At 39.8% G+C, this 20,587-nt stretch overlaps 1 protein-coding gene across 1 annotated transcript in view; it reads left to right on the top strand.

Annotated features, from left to right (window-relative positions):
• NCKAP5 (NCK associated protein 5) overlaps positions 1-20,587 on the top strand; it is a 787,163-nt gene that overhangs the window by 701,952 nt on the left and 64,624 nt on the right. The window contains exons 12-15 of the mRNA XM_063085140.1: positions 366-557; positions 4,918-8,672; positions 9,375-9,552; positions 16,152-16,230. Coding sequence (XP_062941210.1) covers positions 366-557; positions 4,918-8,672; positions 9,375-9,552; positions 16,152-16,230 — 4,204 coding nt within the window. The remainder of the gene's footprint in view (positions 1-365; positions 558-4,917; positions 8,673-9,374; positions 9,553-16,151; positions 16,231-20,587) is intronic.

Raw genomic sequence — 20,587 nt, 5'->3', positions numbered from 1 at the left:
TGCTTTCTTTGCTCAAGATCGCATATTTAGTGGCAGCATGTAGCCCAAGATCCAGAGTAGCCTTGAGCACCTCCTCTTGGCCAGACATTGTGCTATGTGCTACACATATGGGACCTCATTTAGTCCTTGTAATAACCCTATAAGGTAGGCAGTATTATCGTTATTCTCTCCTAAAAGGAAAACGTGGCTATAAGAAATTAAATAATTTCCCCATAATCACACAGGAAGAGGCACAGCCAGGATTTGAGCCTGTAGTCTGTCTGACTCCAAAGTCTGTGCTTCTAACCTCTATACTGTATTCTCTCCTAGCTCGTTGTAAGGTTCACCTGGTATTTACTACTCTCAGAGCTGTTCTGCTTTTTCAGGAATGCCAACTGAATGCAAAATTAGGAACCCCTGCCTTGAAATGCCCTGGCTTGGGGGTTGTCGTCCCTGGTCATCTCTGTCCTCAAAATAGCGGCAGCAGCAGCAGCGAACTGTCTCTTTCGAGCACCTGCAGCGAATACTCCAGTGGCTCCTCATACACGTGGCATGACAAGAAGAACCTCAGGAAAAGGGTAAGGCCTCCTTTTGAGGCACTTTGGCATCACAGCGAACCAGAAAATAATCCTCTTCTGGTTTGATTTAGTCATGGGATGTGGGGGGTTTGGGAGAGGGTAAGTAGGAAAGGACCATTTGCTGAGTTACCTGCTCATGTATTATATTCACCTCCTCTTAATCAATGCTATAGCCTCACAAAATATGATTTGACTATAAATTGGAGGGCAAGATAGTAGAGAGAGAAAATACCATGGTAGACAACAGGGACCATGACTTCACTGAAGGTAAGCATATTCCTACTTATATGCCAGGAGTTCCTTTACCAGGTTTTTAAATAATTATTACTGCTAGAATAACTCCTATCTGCGAAGTAGGCTCACACAGCTGAAGAGCCCTTGCTTTGAACAAACTTCTTGGCACACTGGTATAAGCCAAGTATTTGAAAGAGCTGTTTTAGAAGTTCCCTAATGTTGAAGAAAAGCAGAGTATACAAGAACGGAAACCCCAAATCAGAATATTTGGAGGTCATTTTTCTACCATTTGTATAAAATTAGTTTATGGTTTTGGTAGTGTGGAAACCAGGAAAATTCCATAGCTCCCAGAAAACACTGGTGAGGAAGTAGCTTTGTCATCCTCTGCATAAGAACTCAGGAAAAGATTTCAGGCTTGCATTTAGAGCTTATTTCCTTGGACTCAGACTTCTAATGCAAAGTACAGAGCCTGCCACATTATCAAAATTGCTCCCTCTGAGGAGTTGTTGGGAACGCTGACTGGGAAGGTGGTCAGGGATGTTTGCAGGCTGTGCCTGCGAGTATGGCTGGCTCCCAGAGCCCCTTCTCTGCTTTCGTCTCTCCCCTCCTCCTCTCTCTCCCTCTCACAGCCTTCGCACTTTTCTTTTCTTTCTTTCTTTCTTTTTTTTTTTTTTTTTTGGCAGAAATTCTTCCAATTTGAGCAGTCCTTGATGTTCTAAGGCAATCTCTCCCCTGAAAAAGGAGAAAGAAGGTTCTTAAGATACTTCGAGGACACTCAGGAGGCCGTCCTCTGGAGCCTTAATAGGGTTCTCTCATTGTCACAGAGTACCAGTATGTCTGTCACATCTTACAGGGAACAGTCCTGATTCTCAGGGACCCCACAAGCTAGACCCAGTCCCATCAAGACATTTTCAATTTACGTTAATTAAAGAACTTGCACAGTCCTTACCTTGTGCCAGGTGGTCATTTAGCATTAACTTACATCATACACTCAAATATAATATGAATTTGAATGTGAATACAATATTAACTATATAATAGTAAATATATTACTAATGGCTCTTTTTGAGCTCACAAGTATTTTTTTTTAATATTGTTTTGTGTAGAAACAAAAAGAAAGCCCGCATGAAATGCACTAGCCTGCCCTGCATGAAGGAATTTGGCTGTAATCAATGAGTCATTACCATGTGCAGCACAGCTTTTTAAGCACTTCACAAGTATTAACTCATTTAGTGCTCACAATAGCCTAAGTAGGTTCACCTATTCTCTCCATTTTACAGATGAGGAAACTGAGGTGCTAAGAAGTTAAGTAACTAGCCAAGATCGTATAGCCAGTAAATGGCAGAGCTGGGCAGTTGGCTCTAGAACCTTCACTCTTAACTGTTCTGCTCTTCTGGCCTTATTGAGTCAGCCTAAAACACGGAGGGGTTATTCCAATTGTTGGGATCCATTTGTTGCCAATAAGGCCAAGAATGTCCTTTTTAAAAAAAAATTGTAAAACTGTTGTTTAGTCAAGAAGTAGAAAAAGACTATGGACATTAAACAGTGGCCCTCCCTTATCAGCAGCATCTTGAGCCAACCACACTGCTCCCTAGAGAATCTCTTCCAGGTTTTTTCAGCAAAAAATGAAGCTCCTGCCGCAAATGCCAGCTCCTCCTCTCCGTCTCTCCCACAAGGGATTCATGCTTTTTTCTCCCCCCATGTTTCAATCTTGGTCCAAACTTTTCTCAAGTTGTTAATTACCATAACCTCCTTGTCAAACTGAGCAAGGAATGTGGCTGATCCCACAGGGTGGAGAGCCCGGGCTTTGGGAAGTTTGTAGTGGCTGACTCTGGGGCAAGTCAGACTACAGCCTGGGCAGCCTCTGGAGCGGCAGAAAGGAGGTAGTGGGCAGAGGCTGTGTGTATCTTCTGTGGATTCCATAAATCTGCCTTTTTCAAGCTCTTGTGGGGTACTTTTGCCTGGCTTCTCTTTCTTATTGTCATTGTGACTATCAGGATCATGGAAATTCTTAGAAACCCAAGCTGTGGCAGCCCACTCTCTGGTTGGTCTATAATACCCAGACTCACTAATGGGATTCCTTCTGACTTTCAAAAGAGTTTTTAATGGTTCAGGGGAAGATGAGGAAGAGGCAGCATGACTAAATAACATCTATCCCCAGCGTCTCCTGACACTGGAGAATTTTCTACAGAAAATGTATTATTTGACTTAAAAAGAAATAAACATATGTGTTGTTGATAACAAGAGTATTTTTCATGAAAATGCCTTAGATATGAGCAAATATTCACAGCCCTCTAAAAAGCCCAAGATTGCAATGGAAGTTTCTGACACTGTTTCAACCTCTGCATATGAGCATGTGATTAGTGTTCAGAGTTGTGGGGCTGGGGGGGGGGGCAGCTTGTGTCATCAAGACTGGTATAGAGTGCAGCTTTGAAACCACTAGATTCATCTCTTGCAGTTTGTCATCATTAACCTTATATAACCTTTAAAAAAAAAAAGTCACTAGGTCAACCCCCACATCCTACCAATTTCCTTGAATGCCAGTTTGTTATATAAGCTCTGCAAGTTCCGTTCAAGAATGGGGTAGAGGTAACCTCTATTATGACACTGACTATTGTAGAGGGGGGACAAGATGTTCACCTTGCCTTTAGTAGTAGAGCATCAAGATTAGGCATACAAGCTCCAGAGCCGGCCTGCCTGGGTTCACATCCTCTCACAGCTACTTTTGAATTTAGTCAAAATCGACAGTGTTGTAGAAAGAGCCTGAGAAACCAGAGTTCAAAGCTTTGCTCTAGCTATTCCTAGCTATAAGATCTCCAACAGCCCAATCTTGCTGAATTTCTGTTTCCTCTATCATAAAATGGGAAAGATTATGTCTCCCTCATGGTGTTGTTCTAAACATGAAGTTAAATCACTGTGTAGGTGACTGGTATATAGCAGGGGCTCAGTAAATGTTAGTTCCCTTCTTTTGCCCTTCTGTTCCTTGTTACCAATACTGTGAAAAATATGCATGTGTAGAATGCAGTCTTTTTTCTATGTCATTTCCCACATTCTTTCCCAAAGCTAAGTCTGGTATCTGAGGAGGAATGAAGGGCAGGAAATTGACCTTTTTAAGTTAGTAGGTGAGTAATCGCTAGAGTATTCTAACAGCAGATGCCCAGATGTTTTATCTTTGTATGCACACATGTATAAGTTCAGCATCCGTAATCTGAAAATCTGAAGTGCTCCAAAATACGAAGCTTTTTGAGCACTGACATGATACTCCAAGGAAATTCTCATTGGAGTATTTCAGATTTTGGATTTTTGGATTAAACATGCTCAACTGGTATGTATTCTGCAAATATTCCAAAAATAAAAAAAAAAAATCCAAAATACTTCTAGTCCCAAGCATTTCAGATAAGGGATACTCAACCTATTTTTCATAGATGTTGATTGCCTACCAGATAAAGTCATGAAGTCACAGAACTATCAAATGTTAGAATGGGAGGGGCATAAAGATATGCACCAACTTACTTTTCCAGCTTTTCCCCTCTCCACCTCTCACAAGCACTCCACAGTGAGGTCGTACTGTCTTTCAGTCATTCTCAAAGTGTCCCTTGATTATGCCTTCCCAGCTTAGGTCTTTGCTCATCCCATTTCTTCTTTCTTCTCTCTGGAAATCATTTCCCCACTTTTAACCTAAGGCAAATGTATCTATCTTTCAAAGGCTAGATAAGTTTAAAAAAAAAAAATTCTTTTTCCGTATTCCTTTTATGATTTTTCCAAACAGACCTGTGGCCTCCTTCCTCTTCATCTCCAGAGTACCTGCTACATTGCACTTCTCATTTGCTCCCTTGACATACAGTTTGTTTTGCCCAAGTCTCCTGTCCCCTGCTGGATTTTCTGCTCCTCGAAGGCAAGGTCCTTACCTTCCCTTTCTTCGTATCACCGTGATACTTAGCACACGACCTAACAAAATCAATGTTTGGTTCATAGTTGATGAATTAATAGCTAATTAACACATACATTTATATATGACTTCTTATCAACTACTAGCACAAATTAAGTCCAATGACGGGCTTTTCCTTTTATATGTTTGTGATCCTCATGCTTCATTTGTTTTCTGATATCTACTTTTCTTTCCTAGCAATCATCACAAAACTGGGATAAAAGGCTAAGTATTGATTCTTCGCTCCCAAGTGGTTTTGCTAGCCCTACAGATGAACTACCTCCAACTCGTATCAAGGAAAGCCACATTTTGGAAGGGCTAAAAAAGCTACAGAAGCGAAAAGTATTACTTGAGCCCCCGTCAGTGATAACCAAATGGGGTTATAAAGATTGCATGAATTCAAATGAAGGAATATATTCTCCAGGGATTAAGAGTTGCAGCCTCAAGGAACATACCCCCTGCAAACCAAGGGACATGGGGAGCTCCTACAAGGAGCCTCACAAGGCATTTGTTTATGATACAGATTCCCACGATGATGCTGATGGTGACTCTTCTTCCTCAGCATTGTTCCAAGTAGTTCCAAACCAGGGTTGCAGGCTGCATGGTAGCAAATTAACCCACAGTGTTTCCGACAGTCTGTTTGGTTGGGAGCCAAATGGAAAACACTTTTCGGAAGGCAGGTCTTCAGTTTATCCCAGGGAAAGGCCTAAAAAGCTGCCAAGTTGTGCCAGCAACTGTCCCTTGGAGAGGAAGCTGTGCCCAAGTGTACAAGTGCATCAGGTACTAAGGGAGACAGACCCACGCAGCCAAGGCCACAGCCACATGGCTCTCAACCTCCAATATTCAGACACTGATGACAATGAAACTCTTGATGAGTTACACATAGACAGTAGTGATGAGAAAAGCCCTTCAGACTTGTCACTCACCGCTGACACCGATAAGTCCATGGAGAACCTGGACATCCTCATGGGCTTTGGAAAGTCTCAACTTGGGTCTGCTGATGAGGAGGAAAAGTCAGTGCCCATCCACTTAGAGACTAGGCCAAAGACGTTTAGTTTCATTAAACAGCAAAGGGTTGTGAAGAGGACTTCTTCAGAAGAATGTATTACTGTAATATTTGATGCAGAAGATGGCCAGCCCATTGAATTCAGCTCTCACCAGACTGGAGTTGTCACTGTTACCAGAAATGAAATTTCCATCAATTCGGCCTCTACTGGACCCAAGGCAGAACACACTGAACTTTTACCTCAGGGAATTGCTGGCTTCCAGCCAGGAGCTGCTGCAAGAGAGTATACTTTCTTAAAGAGATCTGAGGAGGAAACTGAGAAAAACATTCCAAAAGATAATGTAGATAATGTTCCCATAGCGCCCACCGAAACTTTCAGCCCCAGGACGGTAGCACAAAATGCTCAGAGACAAAAGCTGGCCAGACCGACACACGGTATGTCATGCCAGAGTAATTCTAGGTCTTCAGCATCCACGGGTATCTATCAAAAGCAAAGTCTGACAAAAACACCTGCCAGGGGCAAGTCCTCACCTCAGAAAGCAAAAATAATGGAGCCTGATGCCTCCACACGAGTCCCCTCCTCTGGCCGGGTGACTCGTGAAAAATCACCAGCCTTAGCTCCTGGGAGACTCTCACGGTTCATGAAGAATGAGAGCCCAGGGCCCCTCTGTCATTTACAGCCAGATTCACACATTCCAAAGCACCCCGCCCAACTTCCTCACGGCTCCAAAATGTCCAGCGGGAGGGATCGGGTCCATTGCTCCCAGAGTCAGACACCAGGGTCACGGTCAAGGCCCCTCACTGGGCCTAGTGACAATGGAGAACCCCCCATGAGAGAGAAACACTGTGAGTCTGGGCCAGAGGCAGGGGCGCAATCCCCCTCTCCCCCACCCCCTCCGGGCAGGTCAGTGTCCCTCCTGATCAGGCCCCATTACGACTCTTCACCAACACCTTCATCTGCCAAGCCCGAAACCAGGGTCCCCAGTGAAACGGCAAGGACAGTAGTCAAATCCCCTCTGTCGAAAGGAGCCTCTGCTCCTGTTGTATCTTCTCATCAGGCCATGACAGAAGCGCCAAGGAAGAAACCATCCTCGGCCTTCAAGAAGCCTGTCTTCACTCACCCTCTGCCCTCCACAGAAACAGTGACTCAGACCAGATGCCCTGCTCATGCCTCCTCTGGCTCATTTACTGTGACGGCTCTGGGGCCACCAAAGGTCTCTCCAAAGAGGGCTGTTCCCAAAACCTCTCCTCACCAAGCACTTGGGACCACACAAGCAGACACAGGGTTACGGACTCCCAAGAATTGTCCCTCAACCCATGAAGCACTGGAAATATTATCCTCCCAAAGTGTATCTCCAGGAAGGAAAGGACCATTAAATGATGGTGTCCCCACATCCCCCAAGCCTTCCTTCTTAGGGGTAAATGAGTCACCATCATCTCAGGTTAACAGTCCCTCATTAACATCGTCATCCTCCAAAAGCCATAGCACCCCACAAGGTTGTCAAAACACTCATGAGAAAGGACTGAAAACTCGCCTCCCGGTGGGACTCAAAGTTCTCATGAAGTCTCCCCAATTGCTCAGGAAAAGTTCCACAGTGCCCGGGAAACATGAAAAAGACAGTTTAAATGAAGCCTCTAAAAGTTCTGTGGCTGCAGACAAGTCTAAGCCCGAAGACTCCAGGAATCCAGCAAGACTTGAGACCACAGGGGGCGAAAGAAACGTGACCACACTGGGTTTACAAGCTCAGGACAGTTTAGCTGAAGGGCTTCCCCTGCAGGAAGCAGCACTGCCAGAGTCACTGGAAAATAGCATCCCTGGGGCTGATGGAAGAGAAGGGATAGAAACCAGACCAGTGAAAAGATCCCTTTCCTCCAGCAAGCCGCACCTAAAACCAGCTCTAGGCATGAATGGTGCCAAAGCCCGCAGCCAGAGCTTCAGCACTCACTCAGGGGACAAGCCCTCGACGCCCCCCGTGGAAGGGCCAAGCAAGGTCCGAACTCAGATTATTACCAACACTGCTGAGAGAGGCAATTCTCTTACCCGGCAGAACTCCTCCACAGAAGGCTCTCCCAACAAGACCCCTGCCCCTTCTGTGTCTGAGAGTCTCCCCAGTGCTGGAAGGCCCCTGGGGCACCTCTCCTCCAGGCAAGGCTCCCAAGGGAGCGCAGGCAGCTCCAGCAGTCAGCATGGGAGCCCAAGCAAGTTGCCTTTGAGGATCCCTTCAAAGTCTGAAGAATGCCTCACCCCCCCTGGAATGGAAGACCAGCAGGCCTATGTCCAGGGAGAATGCCCCAGTGTGGCTGTACCTGCAGACCCAGGCAGTGACCACTGCAGGTGCCCACCCACCCCAACAGACTGCCCAGGGAAGATGCAGTGTCCAAGCAGTTGTGAAACAAGCAGGACATCCAGGCTAGAAAATTCTGGAAGGCATCCAGATGCTTCTACAACTGGAACTGGTGCTGTGAGCCCAGAAACCCCCCTCTCACCCACAATAGAAGAAAAGGTCATGTTGTGCATTCAGGAAAATGTGGAAAAGGGCCAAGTGCAAACAAAGTCGACCTCTGTGGAAGCGAAGCAGAAGCCGGGGCCTTCTTTTGCCAGCTGGTTTGGTTTTCGGAAGAGTAGACTCCCAGCTCTCAGTAGCAGAAAAATGGATGTCTCCAAAACCAAAGTGGAAAAGAAAGATGCAAAAGTCTTGGGGTTTGGAAACAAACAACTAAAATCAGAGAGGAAAAAAGAGAAAAAGAATCCGGAACTACAATGTAAGATAGAAAATGAGCTTAACAGGGACACCAAGTCGGCAGATAGTCCGGACAGTGGTTTACAAAGCAAAAATCTGAAAACGCCGCAGGACATTTACATCCAAATGAAGTTTGAACCGAGAAATAGACCCAGCCCTGTTACATGCTCAGCAAAAGATAGCTTTATGATGGAACTTCTGAACAGGTAATTCATTGGAAGAGAGGGTGGCAATGTAGAGGGATCCCCCTAGCCCCACTTAAGAAGAAGTGTTTGCTGCCTGCACATTAAATGCCAGTCAAGCGTGTTTTCCACACAGGCAGAAATGCATAGTAGCAGTCTTTTATACATTAGCAGAGTTTAAACAATGAAATAAAAGTTAGCAATAAAATGATAATTTAGTCCATGTTACTTTGTTAACCAAACCAATGGTCTTTGAAATTAAAGAATAGTAAGTTTTATCAAGGTTGATAGAAATTCAGCTTACACTAGGAACCATGAATGAAGCCACATGGCATGAAATGGAAGAAAATTACACATACGTTTTAAAGCATGCCAATTTCATTGATTGTACCTAGCAAATGTATACTTAGAAACTTTCCAGACGTAATTACATTTCCTGCCAATCTTAAGCTAGAAATGTAGTTAGCAGTCACTCCTCAGTGGTTTTTATTTTGCCCCTCCCCACAAGCAATCATAAAAATAAAAATAAACTATTATATCATCAAATCTATATTGACACTACTGGAACATTTGAAGATCTGATCAAGGCTAGTGAGAAACACCGCTCAAAGGTTTAAAGTCAAAGAGATACAATGAAGGTTACATTAAACATGAAAGTATTGGGGAAGGGAGAGTGATTGAAGAGGAGGAATGTAATTTATCAGAGGAATCACTTTCTACCTGCAGAGTTGATAAGAAAGCAGCTCAACAGATGGAAAGTGGATCAAATAATGTTTCCTGCAGGAATGTGTTAAAGGGCAGTTCCCAGGGCTCCTGTCTCACCAGCAGCACTATCAGCACTCAAGGAAACCACAAGAAAAACATCAAAACTAAAGCTGATATGGAAATACCGAAAGACTCCTTGGTAAGTGCCCTACCATCCTGGTTCTATGATGCTATATTCTGAGATGTTTGGCCTGGGCTCTTTCTACCTTTTGCTGATGAAAAAATATGGGTAAGAAACTATGGGGGAGAAGAGAAAGTCAAAGGAAAATATTTGGAAAAAAGAGAAATCTTGGTGATCATTGCAGCAGAAAGACAGCAGCTAGACCACACGTGGGTATGACTCCCTCTAGGAATGCTGCTTTCTTCAGCTCTGTTTTCAAAAAGATGGTGTAATCGCAGTGCAAGCAAATGGTGCTGCCTGTGTCATCTTCAGATTATACCCTTATGCTGGAAACATGTTGTAATGATTACTTCCAACATCACCAGCAATGAAAAAGGAATGAACATGATTTTTAAAATAAAAGTGCTAAACACTTTAAGGGAATATTGGCTATTCTGATGATTTGATTTAAGCACTGGTCATTTTTTATGAAAGCTGTATATACCAATTAGTTCTAACTAGACAAGTGTCTAGGAAGTTGGTGCCCTGTTGTTCAGCCTTTTAACTATGAGGTCCAGAATTTAGGTAGTAGACTCCCTTTAAAAAATAAATAAAAGGGCATTTTTATATTTCCTCAGGGCACTCTAGTTTCAGATAGTATTTTTGTTTTAAAATTACCTTAAATGCACTTACCCCATTTACATTCTTTATGTACTTGTATATTTGATTTGACTATGTTCATTGTTCATTTTAATAAGTTTTAAAGGACTTAAACCAAAAAAATTCTCTTAATAGAATTACTGTATCCACATCCTTTTATACTCTAATAAAGAGATTATAAAATATACTACACGCTACCATTTTCTGAGGAAAAACTTCAAATAGGAAGTAATTATTCATTTTTGTCTGGCCTGGCTGAAGAGTAGAGAAGATTTTAAAAGTAATCATGGTTGGTATCATTAGTTACTAATTATAAGTTATAATTATTTATTGAAGTTTAGAGTTCCTTAGATTAGAGTTTCACAGACATACTTTAATTTGATACAAATGTACATTTTAAATTTTTTATTCAAATATCTCTTGACTCCGAAGAGCTGTCTTTTTTTCAAACTTTCTGAAATTGTATGCAGACTATGTTCATTACAAAAGGTTTTTTTTCTTTTTCTTTCCCATTTTTGCTCTTGGCTTCCTTGGCATCATCTCTTCTTTGAAAACGTAGATGTCCCCTGCATTATAAAGCTACAAATTATAAGCATATCTAAGGCTGCCCTTCTAGTGTCACTGAAAGTAAAGAGAGAGAATGAACGTGCAGAAATGTGCAATATGCTGGAAATTCAATCCAGCTGATGGAAAACCTTGATAGCCTGGCAGAGCCCCTTATCAGAGGCACTCAATTTAACTATGCCCCATTTACTATGGTTCTGACAGCTTAGGGTATATCTTCACTGTACAGAAGTACCAAAAAAACAAAAAGACCCTGTATTTGGTTTTTACAATTTTAATTTTTTATTATTTCCTCATACCAAAGAAATTTGCCATGCTTTTCCTTTCTTGTCTGCAGTCTTTCACAGAGCAGTATTAAGGATCTTTTGGTCCTTCCAAAATATCTGCAAGAAGCACTCTTATTTTCTGTGAAGTACAAAGATTCCCTAACCACCCAAATATACATTATCAATAGGGATATGCTAATTTTTCTAGTGAGCTACAGGAGGAAATTAGTCATGCTGGGAAGCTTTTCCATACAGAGAAATAGTATTAACCTGGATAATTGACCAGCTAGTCATTTTTTTTGAAATGTAAAATACAATGTTTTTTGTTTCATCTCCATTATCATCATTGTGGATTGGGCTAAAATTACTAATTTCAGAAAGGACATTGCTATAGTCTCCTTTGAGACTAGTAGAAGAATCGCAGTGAAAACCCATTTATTATATGTTAGCAGCCTATGTAGGAAGGAAATTAGATGCAAAATAAGATATATTCTAATACCGTAGCACATTGATGTGAATACCCATGAACCTTTTAAAATTCAGTTTAAGGGAATTTTCCTCCACTAGGACTCAAGGTAAATTTGCTATTTGCTTATCTTAAAGTGTGTTGCAAAGAGTTTTTCTCACAGTAGTTATTTTGGATGAAAACAATAGCTGTATATAATGCATTATATATCATACTTTTTTCCCAAATAAAACCACTGTTTCAAAACCTTATGACATAATATACCACCATCCTTTGCCCCTTACAAACTAAAATTATATTTAGTTATGAGGTGTCCAAGGCATTTTAATTATTTTAATCCATAGTGATAACAGTAGATTATTTCCATGCATATAAGAAATCCATATATGTAGCAAACCTCCACTTAGTTCACTAGTAACTGCATATCCATTTTTAGTATTGCTAGATATATTCTAAAATGTGTAAAAGTCCCATTAATGCTTTGCTGAATTAAATCTTTTTTCAGAGCTTTAATGAGAGGCTTATGTCCCCATTTCTGCCATCATTTACACACCACTTAGATCTAATTTTTGTGTAATTTAGACAAGGGCCATGTTACTTTGTACTTTTATTTAAATTATGTAAAATCGTTATAAGAAAGGGAAAAGACATCCCCTAGAAAGACTGCATTAGCATTAAGTCAGTAGGTCAGAAAGAGGTGTACTGTGTTTGCTACACGTTGTAAGTTCTTCCTTCCTAGGGATTTAAGATAATTTTCTGAAATAAGAAGTCTCAAAGGAAGATGACTCCAGGCTTCTATTTAACTATCAATGGACAAAAATAAAAATCTTTAACAAAATTAACGAGATCATATACCTTCAGCATGCATGAGAAAGAGATGGTCATTTTAATATGGGTATTTTAATTCAAATTATGGGTACACTCTTCACCCAGAGTCACATAGTCTGAAAAAAAAATCACATCTTTTAATAAAGCATCAAATATTATCCCATTAAAATGGTACTGTGGTGATGAAATAGAAAATAGAACAAAAATTACACAAATTATCATATTAAGTTCTGCAAAACGTTATAATTTCAACATCCTTAATTGAATAATTCTGTTCTAAGTACTATTTTCATGTTACTGAAAAGCATACATATTTTGTCCTCCTCCTACAAAGTTTTCTAAAGGACTAGCTTTTCCAAGGGTTATGCCTCCCAAGAGTTTATCCTCCCAGGATCACTTCCTGTTTCATGTAGATTCATTACATTCTTTTCCTTTCAAATGAGCTTGGGCATCAGAAATGTTGTTTCCTTGGGAAGACATAGTGTTAGGGTGATTCAGAGAGGAAATATATGCAGAATTCTAAATGAAGGATATCCACAAATATTAGGTTTAATTTATGAAATTATATATATAGAGAGAGAGATCAGTGGTGAATTATTTTCTCCCCTTTTCCTCCTGTGTCTTTTATAAGCTTATTTCTTGCTTCCCTTCCTAGTGGTAGAGGTTGATAGAACCTGACGGGTGCAGTGATATTTAATGGTTACCTGTTTTAGACTGGTGTTTGGGGCAGTTCTTGACTCCAAAAGATGGCTACAAGTTAGCAGTGTATCATTAGAAGACACCCGAAGTACTGACAGCAAACTTAAACCAAAGAGAGCCCATAGTTGTGTGTGAGCCACCTGGTACTTCTTACCAAATGGGACATTACTGACATTGACTTGTCTGTTCCTGGGAGAGCAGTGGCTGAGAAATTTCTAAATTTCTAACCACCAGTCTTTTCTGAGCCAAACGCTTGCCAACCTTCTTGGTTTTTGCAGCCTGTCTCATTCTTCGCAGTGCTTCACCACGGGAAGATTGTCCCACATGTGCCTATCTTTGGCAAATTCTTAATCTTGAGCTGATAGCCTCTTAACCCCCAGGAAGATTCCCACAACCTCCCACCAACAGTCAGTTGCTGTGTGATCAACAATGAAGATTAATTTAAATCTCATCCTATGAAAAATATAATTAGCAAGGGGAATCTGCTGCCAAAATGAATTACGCCCCTCATTCCATAGGCAAATGGGTTTTTTTAATTACTCATCACTTTGCATTGAAATCTATTTGTATGTGTAATTAGAGCTGACAAGTATGCCATTCTGAGACACTCCCCAATTTTCCATTCCTTTGCTGTTTCTTCATTCATCCCTTTCAAGTTCAGAATTTCCCTCCATGAGTCATCTGCCCCTCATAGGTCATCCAGGAAAGCTGAAAGAACTAGGGGCCCTGTCCACAAGCTCAGTTCTTCTGAAAATCCTCAGAGGCCACATTTACCATTTGCTATTAAATACATGGAGCCCTAGAAAGTTTCTGACAAGGAGCTGACAGGTAGAACTGCACAGTGACTTCTGCTTTCTTTCTTAAATGTAATACACACACACACACACACACACACACACACACACACACACACGAGGAAATGTTTGCTACTCTTAAATAACATAGTTTATGAATACTTGGAATATTGTCTTCATATCTACCAGCGAGACACTAGGAAACATATAGTAGTTCTCGGGAAGGTCTGGAAAGGATAGCTGTGACAATATGGGGCACTTTGAAAAGCTGAATTATAGCAGTGAATAGGGTAAGTAGTGCCCATTCTAAAACTGAAATCCTGTGCGACTTTGAACAGATCACTAACCCTCTCTGAGCCTCTTTTCTTTTATCTGTAATACAAGACCCTTGTTCTAATTATTTATTAGTTTAGAATTTCACAGGCTGGTATAGACGATGATTCACCCACTTTGCAACAGGTTAGAGGGCACCCCTACAAGTTTAAAATGGGTAAATTTAGAACAACCCAAAGGAAATACTATTTTACATGAACAGGTGGGAGAAATGTGGAACATATTGCCATAAGAGCTGGTATGAACTGAAAATATAAATAGATGTCCTTGATGTTTCTATAAATGAGGATAGAAGTCTCCCGATGGATTATTAGTGGAAATGTTAAGGTATTTGGGGGATCTCTTCCTCAGTGGGTCTTTGTGTAGCCTTGTCGCAAACAGGCCCCTAAGCTTGGTGAACCTTGGAAGGTGAATAAGTTGCACTTTAACCTTGCTGCATCTCATAGTGTTTTTCCTCTCTGCTGTCCGAAAATGTGCACTACTTGAGACACAGTTAGCTGATGAAGCTTTTTCCCTTGTTTCCTGCACTCTCTGCCCTTCTTCCTGTTGAGGTACTGACAAACGCTGAGGTCTGAGGTAGCACTTCATACACTTTCTTAAGTTGGCCATCAGCATGGTATAGGTGAAATACCACTTACATCCTGATATTGGAACCACAGTCATAAAATGCAAATAATTGGTCTTATTCCATCAAGTATGAAAAATAGGAAGTAAAAAGTAGAAAGCTAAATCCAACTCAAGGTCAATATGCAATCATATGACTTTCTACATTGTGAGTATAAAATGATGGCTTATTGGCATTCAGCTCAAGCCCCTGCACAAATCAGTGACAACCTCAAATGGATGTGCCTAAGCAGAGCCCCTTTGCATTACACAGTTCACACTGTTGTCACTGGCTGCCCAGGTGCACAGCTGGAATGTATTGTAAAAGAGCTATTTAGGTTCATTCCACCAATGACCCCAAGCTGTCTTGATACTGAGGGCAAGTCTACACAGGCATAGCCTAATGGAAATCTAATAATGAAGTTCTGCAAATGAACTCAAGTCTGCGGTCAGACTTGTTGCTGTGTTTGAATCCCACTTCCACCACTTGGACAATTGCTTATCTTGTCTGCTTATCTCTAAAAATGGACTTAATAATAGCATCTACCTCAGGGGGTTTGTTGTGAGGACAATTTCCTACATGTAAAGAGCTTAAACAGCACCTTCCATATACGATGTAAGTGTTCACGGTTTTTGATATGATCGGTATTGTTGATGACATTTACTACTGTTGCTGAGTTGGGAAGTAGGGGACCTGGGTTTTAGTGCCAGCGTTGCTACTTACTGTATGTGTGCTAACTTTAAGAAAATTTCCTGGCCTTATAATTCTCATCTTTAAAATACCGTGACTTCATTAAATTCCGTCTGGAGTCATTTGATGCTACACCATTAAGCACCTTGGTAGTCCAGCTGAAATATAAGGGAAATGTTTTTGACCTGAAAAATCTAGGTAAATGTCTTACTGCTCTAGTTCACTGAGCACCCATTGTGGTTACCTCATTTCATTATGGAAAGAATGAAAAAAATTGTGTTCTTAGAGATTACATTCCAGGAAAGGATTAGGAGATCTAAGTATATTTTAAGTATATTTATTTACTCTTCTTAAAATAACTTATGGTAGAAGTCACTGACTCTGGAGGAATTATACCTCCTTAGATTTCAACTTTTTGCTAACAGCCCTTTCTTACTGACTTTATTAAATATTTAAAACCAAAGCTGTTATCTCTAAAATCTTGTGTAGAATTAGGTACCCTGTAAATCTTCTTTCAGGGATGAGGTTTATATTTCTGAAAATATGCTCTTGTAATTAAAACTTGTGATAAAGCCAAATGATTGAATGGGGAAAAATGGAATGAAAAAATACATATGTATACCTACATTCAGCCATACGTGTGTATATATAAAGACACTCTGAGGATTATTCTGAGGATTGCAAAAATATATCTAATACAAATAAGAACTTCCAGTATTTTCTCGTTGCTGCAGATAAAAGAGGCAAATGAAAACTTGCAAGAGGATGAAGAAGATACAATTGCAGATTCTGCATTCCAGAGCCACATCATAGGTAAAAATTCATGCCTTGATTCATTGTACATGCAACCTTCTTTCAGACATGGTGGGTTCCTAGAGACTGTGTCTCATGCCTCCTTCTATAAGGACTGAGTCTTGACTGCTCACACGTGGTTACCTTTATCTTTTTGGACATTGGACGCTACAATAAAATAAATGGGTTAAAGCAGCACCTATGAGAAAACATAGGTGTTTGCAAAGGACTGCAGTGCAAACTGAGAAGTGAGTACCTGTCGATATTAAATGTAAGTGACACTGAGTGTAAATAATTTCTCTCTGAGGAGAAAATCAGCTTTGACTTGATCCAGTTTCTGTAACTGTCTCAAGAAACACATTGTGCAAATACCTATTAAAAATGTGGGGTGTTGGCTTTCTTAAACTGAATACTTTTTTTAAATTGAATATATTTTACACATAGAACCAAATAGATGAAGTAAATATGGTTTGCCAAAATCTTCCACTCATTTTTTTCATCATTTCTGTTTTTTTTTTTATATTTTACTTCTCAAAATATATTGTAGTTGATTTTCATGCCCCTTTACCTGTTCCTCTCCACCCCCCTCTGCCCCCACATCATATCTGTTAACTTGACCTAAATAGTTCAAGGAATTTTTGTGGTTATTCTGTCTTCTTCCCCCCAACCCACCCTTTATTTGTTTGTGTGTGAATTTATTTATTTATTTTTAGCTCCCACAAATAAGTGAGAACATGTGGTATTTCTCTTTCTGTGCCTGACTTCTTTCACTTAATGTAATTTTCTCTAAGTCCATCCATGTTGTTGCGAATGGTGGTATTTCATTCTTTTTTATAGCAGAGTAGTTTTCCATTGTGTAGATATATCACAGTTTCCTTATCCACTCATCAGATGATGGACATTTGGGCTGGGTCTTGCCTATTGTAAACAGGACTGCAGTAAACATTGGAGTACAGGTATCCCTTCAGCATGATGATTTCCATTTCACTGGGTATATTCCCATAGTGGAATCACTGAGTCATATGGTAGATCCATCTGTAATTGTTTGAGAAACCTCCATGCCATTTTCCCAAGGGCTGCACCATTTTGTAGTCCCACCAACAGTGACTGAGAGTTCCTTTTTCTCTGCAACCTCTCCAGCACTTATCATTCTCAGTCTTTTGAATGTTATCCATCCTAACTAGAATGAGATGGTATCTCAAAGTTGTCTTGATTTACATTTCCCAGATGCTAAGTGAGGTTGAGCATTTTTCATGTGTCTGTTGGCCATTTGTATATCTTCCTTTGAGAAATGCCTATTCAGCTCCTTTGCCCATTTTTTAATTGGGTTATTTGCTTTTAGCTGTAAAGTTGTTTCAGTTCCTGTATATTCTGGATATTAATCCTTTGGCATATGAATATTTTGCAAATATTTTCTCCCACTCTGTTAATTGTTTTTTTTACTCTGTTGATAGTTTCTTTTGCTGTGCAGAAGCTTTTTAGTTTGATATAATCCCATTTGTTTATTTTACCTTTAGTTGCCTGTGCTTTTTGGGTCCTGTTCATGAAGTCTGTACCCACTCCTACTTCCTGGAGTGTTTCCCCTATGTTTTCTTTAAGGAGTTTTATTATTTCAGGATGTGTATTTAATTCTTTAATCCATTGTGAGTTGATTTTGGTATTTGGTGAAAGATACAGGTCTAGTTTCATTCTCCTGCATATGAGTATCCAGTTTTCCCAGCACCACTGGTTGAAAAAGCAGTCTCTTCCCCAGTATGTAGATTTACTGCCTTTGTCAAAGATCAGATGGCTGTAGGTGTATGGATTGATTTCTGGGTTCTCTATTCTATTCCATTGGTCTGTGTGTCTATTTTTATGCCAGTACCATGCTGTTTTGGTTATTATAGCTTTGTAATATAGTTTAAAGTCAGGTAGTGTTATGCCTCCAGCTTTATTTTTGTCCTCAGGATTGCTTTGGCTATGCATGGTCTTTTGTTGTTCCATATAAATGTCTGGATAGCTTTATCCATCTCAGAGAAAAATGTCATTGGAACTTTGATGGGGATTGCATTGAATCTGTAGATCACTTTGGGTAATATAGACATTTTCACAATGTTAATTCTTCCAATCCAAGAGCATGGAATATCTATCCATCTTCGTGTGCCTTCTTTAATTTCTCTCAACAGTGGTTTGTAGTTCTCTTCATAGAGATTTTTCACATCCTTGGTCAGCTTTATTCCTAAGTATTTTATTTTTTGGTGGCTATTTTAAATGGACTAGCTTCCTTGATTTCTTTTTCTACATGTTCCCTGGTGGAGTATAGAAATGCTGATTTTTGTGTGTTGATTTTGTATCCTGCAACTTTGCTGAAATCATTTATCAACTCTAGGAGTTTTTTTATATTGGCTTTAGGGTGTTCAATATATAAGTTCATATCATCTGCAGAAAGGGACAGTTTGACTTCATCCTTTCCAATCTGGATGCCCTTTATTTCCTTCTCTTCTCTGATTGCTCTGGCTAGTACTTCCAGCACTATGTTGTATAGGAGTGCTGAGAGTGGGCATCTTTGTCTAGTTCTTGTTTTTAAGGGAAAAGCTTTCAGCTTTTCCCCATTCAGGATGATATCACCAGTAGGCTTATCATATATGGCTTTAATTACATTGAGAAACTTTCCATGTATACCTAACTTGTAGAGAGGTATACAAATGCTTTTTCAGCATCAATAGAGATGATCATGTAGTTTTTGTCCTTCCTTTTATTAATGTAGTGTATCACATTTATTGATTTGCATATGTTGAACCAACCTTGCATCTCTGTGATGAATCCCGCTTGATCGTGGTGTATGATTTTCTGTATGTGTTGCTGTATTTTGTTAGCTAGTATTTTATTGAGGATTTTTGCATCTATATTCATCAAGGATATTAGCTTGTAGTTTTCTATTTTTGATGCATCTTTGTCTGGTTTTGTTATCAGGGTGATGTTTACCTCATAGAATGTTTGAGAGAACAGCCTCTGTTCAAATCTTTTGGAATAGTTTGTAGAGAATTGGTATCAGTTCCTCTTTGAAGGTTTGGTAGAACCCTGCTGTGAACCCATCTGACCTGGGCTTTTCTTTGTTGGGAGCCTTCTGATAACAGCTTCAATCTCTTTTATTGTTATTGGTCTGTTCATATATTCTGTATCTTCTTTGCTCAGTTTTGGTAGTTTGTATACATCCAGAAATTTATTCGTTTCCTCCAGATTTTCAAATTTGTTGGCATATAGTTGTTTATAGTTGTCTCTAATGATTCCTTATATTTCTGAGGTGTCATTTGTAATATCACCGGTTTCATTTCTAATTTTTGTTATTTGGGTCGTCTCTCTTCTTAGTCTTGCTAAAGGTTTGTTGATTTCATTTATCTTTTAAAAAAATCAACTTTTTGTTTCATTGATCTTTTGTATTATTTTTTGTGTTTCTATTTCATTTAGTTCTGCTCTGATCTTAATTATCTCTTTTCATCTACTAACTTTATGTTTGGATTGTTCTTGTTTTTCTAGGTCTTTAAGGTGAAGTGTTAGGTTATTTATTTGCTGTCTTTCCATTCTTCTGAAGTAAGTATTTAATGCGATAAATTTCCCCCTTAATACTGCTTTTGCAGTATCCCACAGGTTTTGGTATGATGTGTCATTATTTTCATTAGTGTAAAGAAATTTTTTGATTTCCTGCTTGATTTCTTCTTGGACGCACATATCATTAAGTAGAATGTTGTTTAACTTCCATGTGTTTGTATAGTTTTCAGAGTTTCGCTTATTATTGATTTCTAATTTTAATCCATTGTGAACAAAAAAATACATGTAATAATTCCAATTTTTTTGAATTTGTTGATACTTGCTTTTTGACCTAACATGTAGTCTATCCTGGAGAATGATCGACGTGCTGATGAGAAGAATGAATATTCTGAGGTTGTTTGATGGAATGTTCCGTAGATATCTGCCGAATCCAATTGGTCTAAAGTATTGTTTAGATCTAGTGTTTCTTTATTGATTTTTTTTTTTTAATTTTATTTTGTCGATATACATTGTGGCTGATTATTGCTCCCCATCAACAAAACCTCCCTCCCTTCTCCCTCCCCCCTCCCCCCCAACAATGTCCTTTCTGTTTGCTTGTCGTATCAACTTCAAATAATTGTGGTTGTCATATCTTCTTCCCCACCCCCCGGTTTTGTGTGTGTATGTTTGTGTGTGTGTGTGTGTGTGTGTGTGTGAATTTATATATTAATTTTTAGCTCCCACCAATAAGTGAGAACATGTGGTATTTCTCTTTCTGTGCCTGACTTGTTTCACTTAATATAATTCTCTCAAGGTCCATCCATGTTGTTGCAAATGGCAGTATTTCATTCATTTTTATAGCTGAGTAGTA

Source organism: Cynocephalus volans, chromosome 1 (assembly GCF_027409185.1).
Source record: "Cynocephalus volans isolate mCynVol1 chromosome 1, mCynVol1.pri, whole genome shotgun sequence".
Lineage (NCBI taxonomy): Eukaryota > Metazoa > Chordata > Mammalia > Dermoptera > Cynocephalidae > Cynocephalus > Cynocephalus volans.
This window is presented reverse-complemented; position numbering and strand designations above follow the sequence as displayed.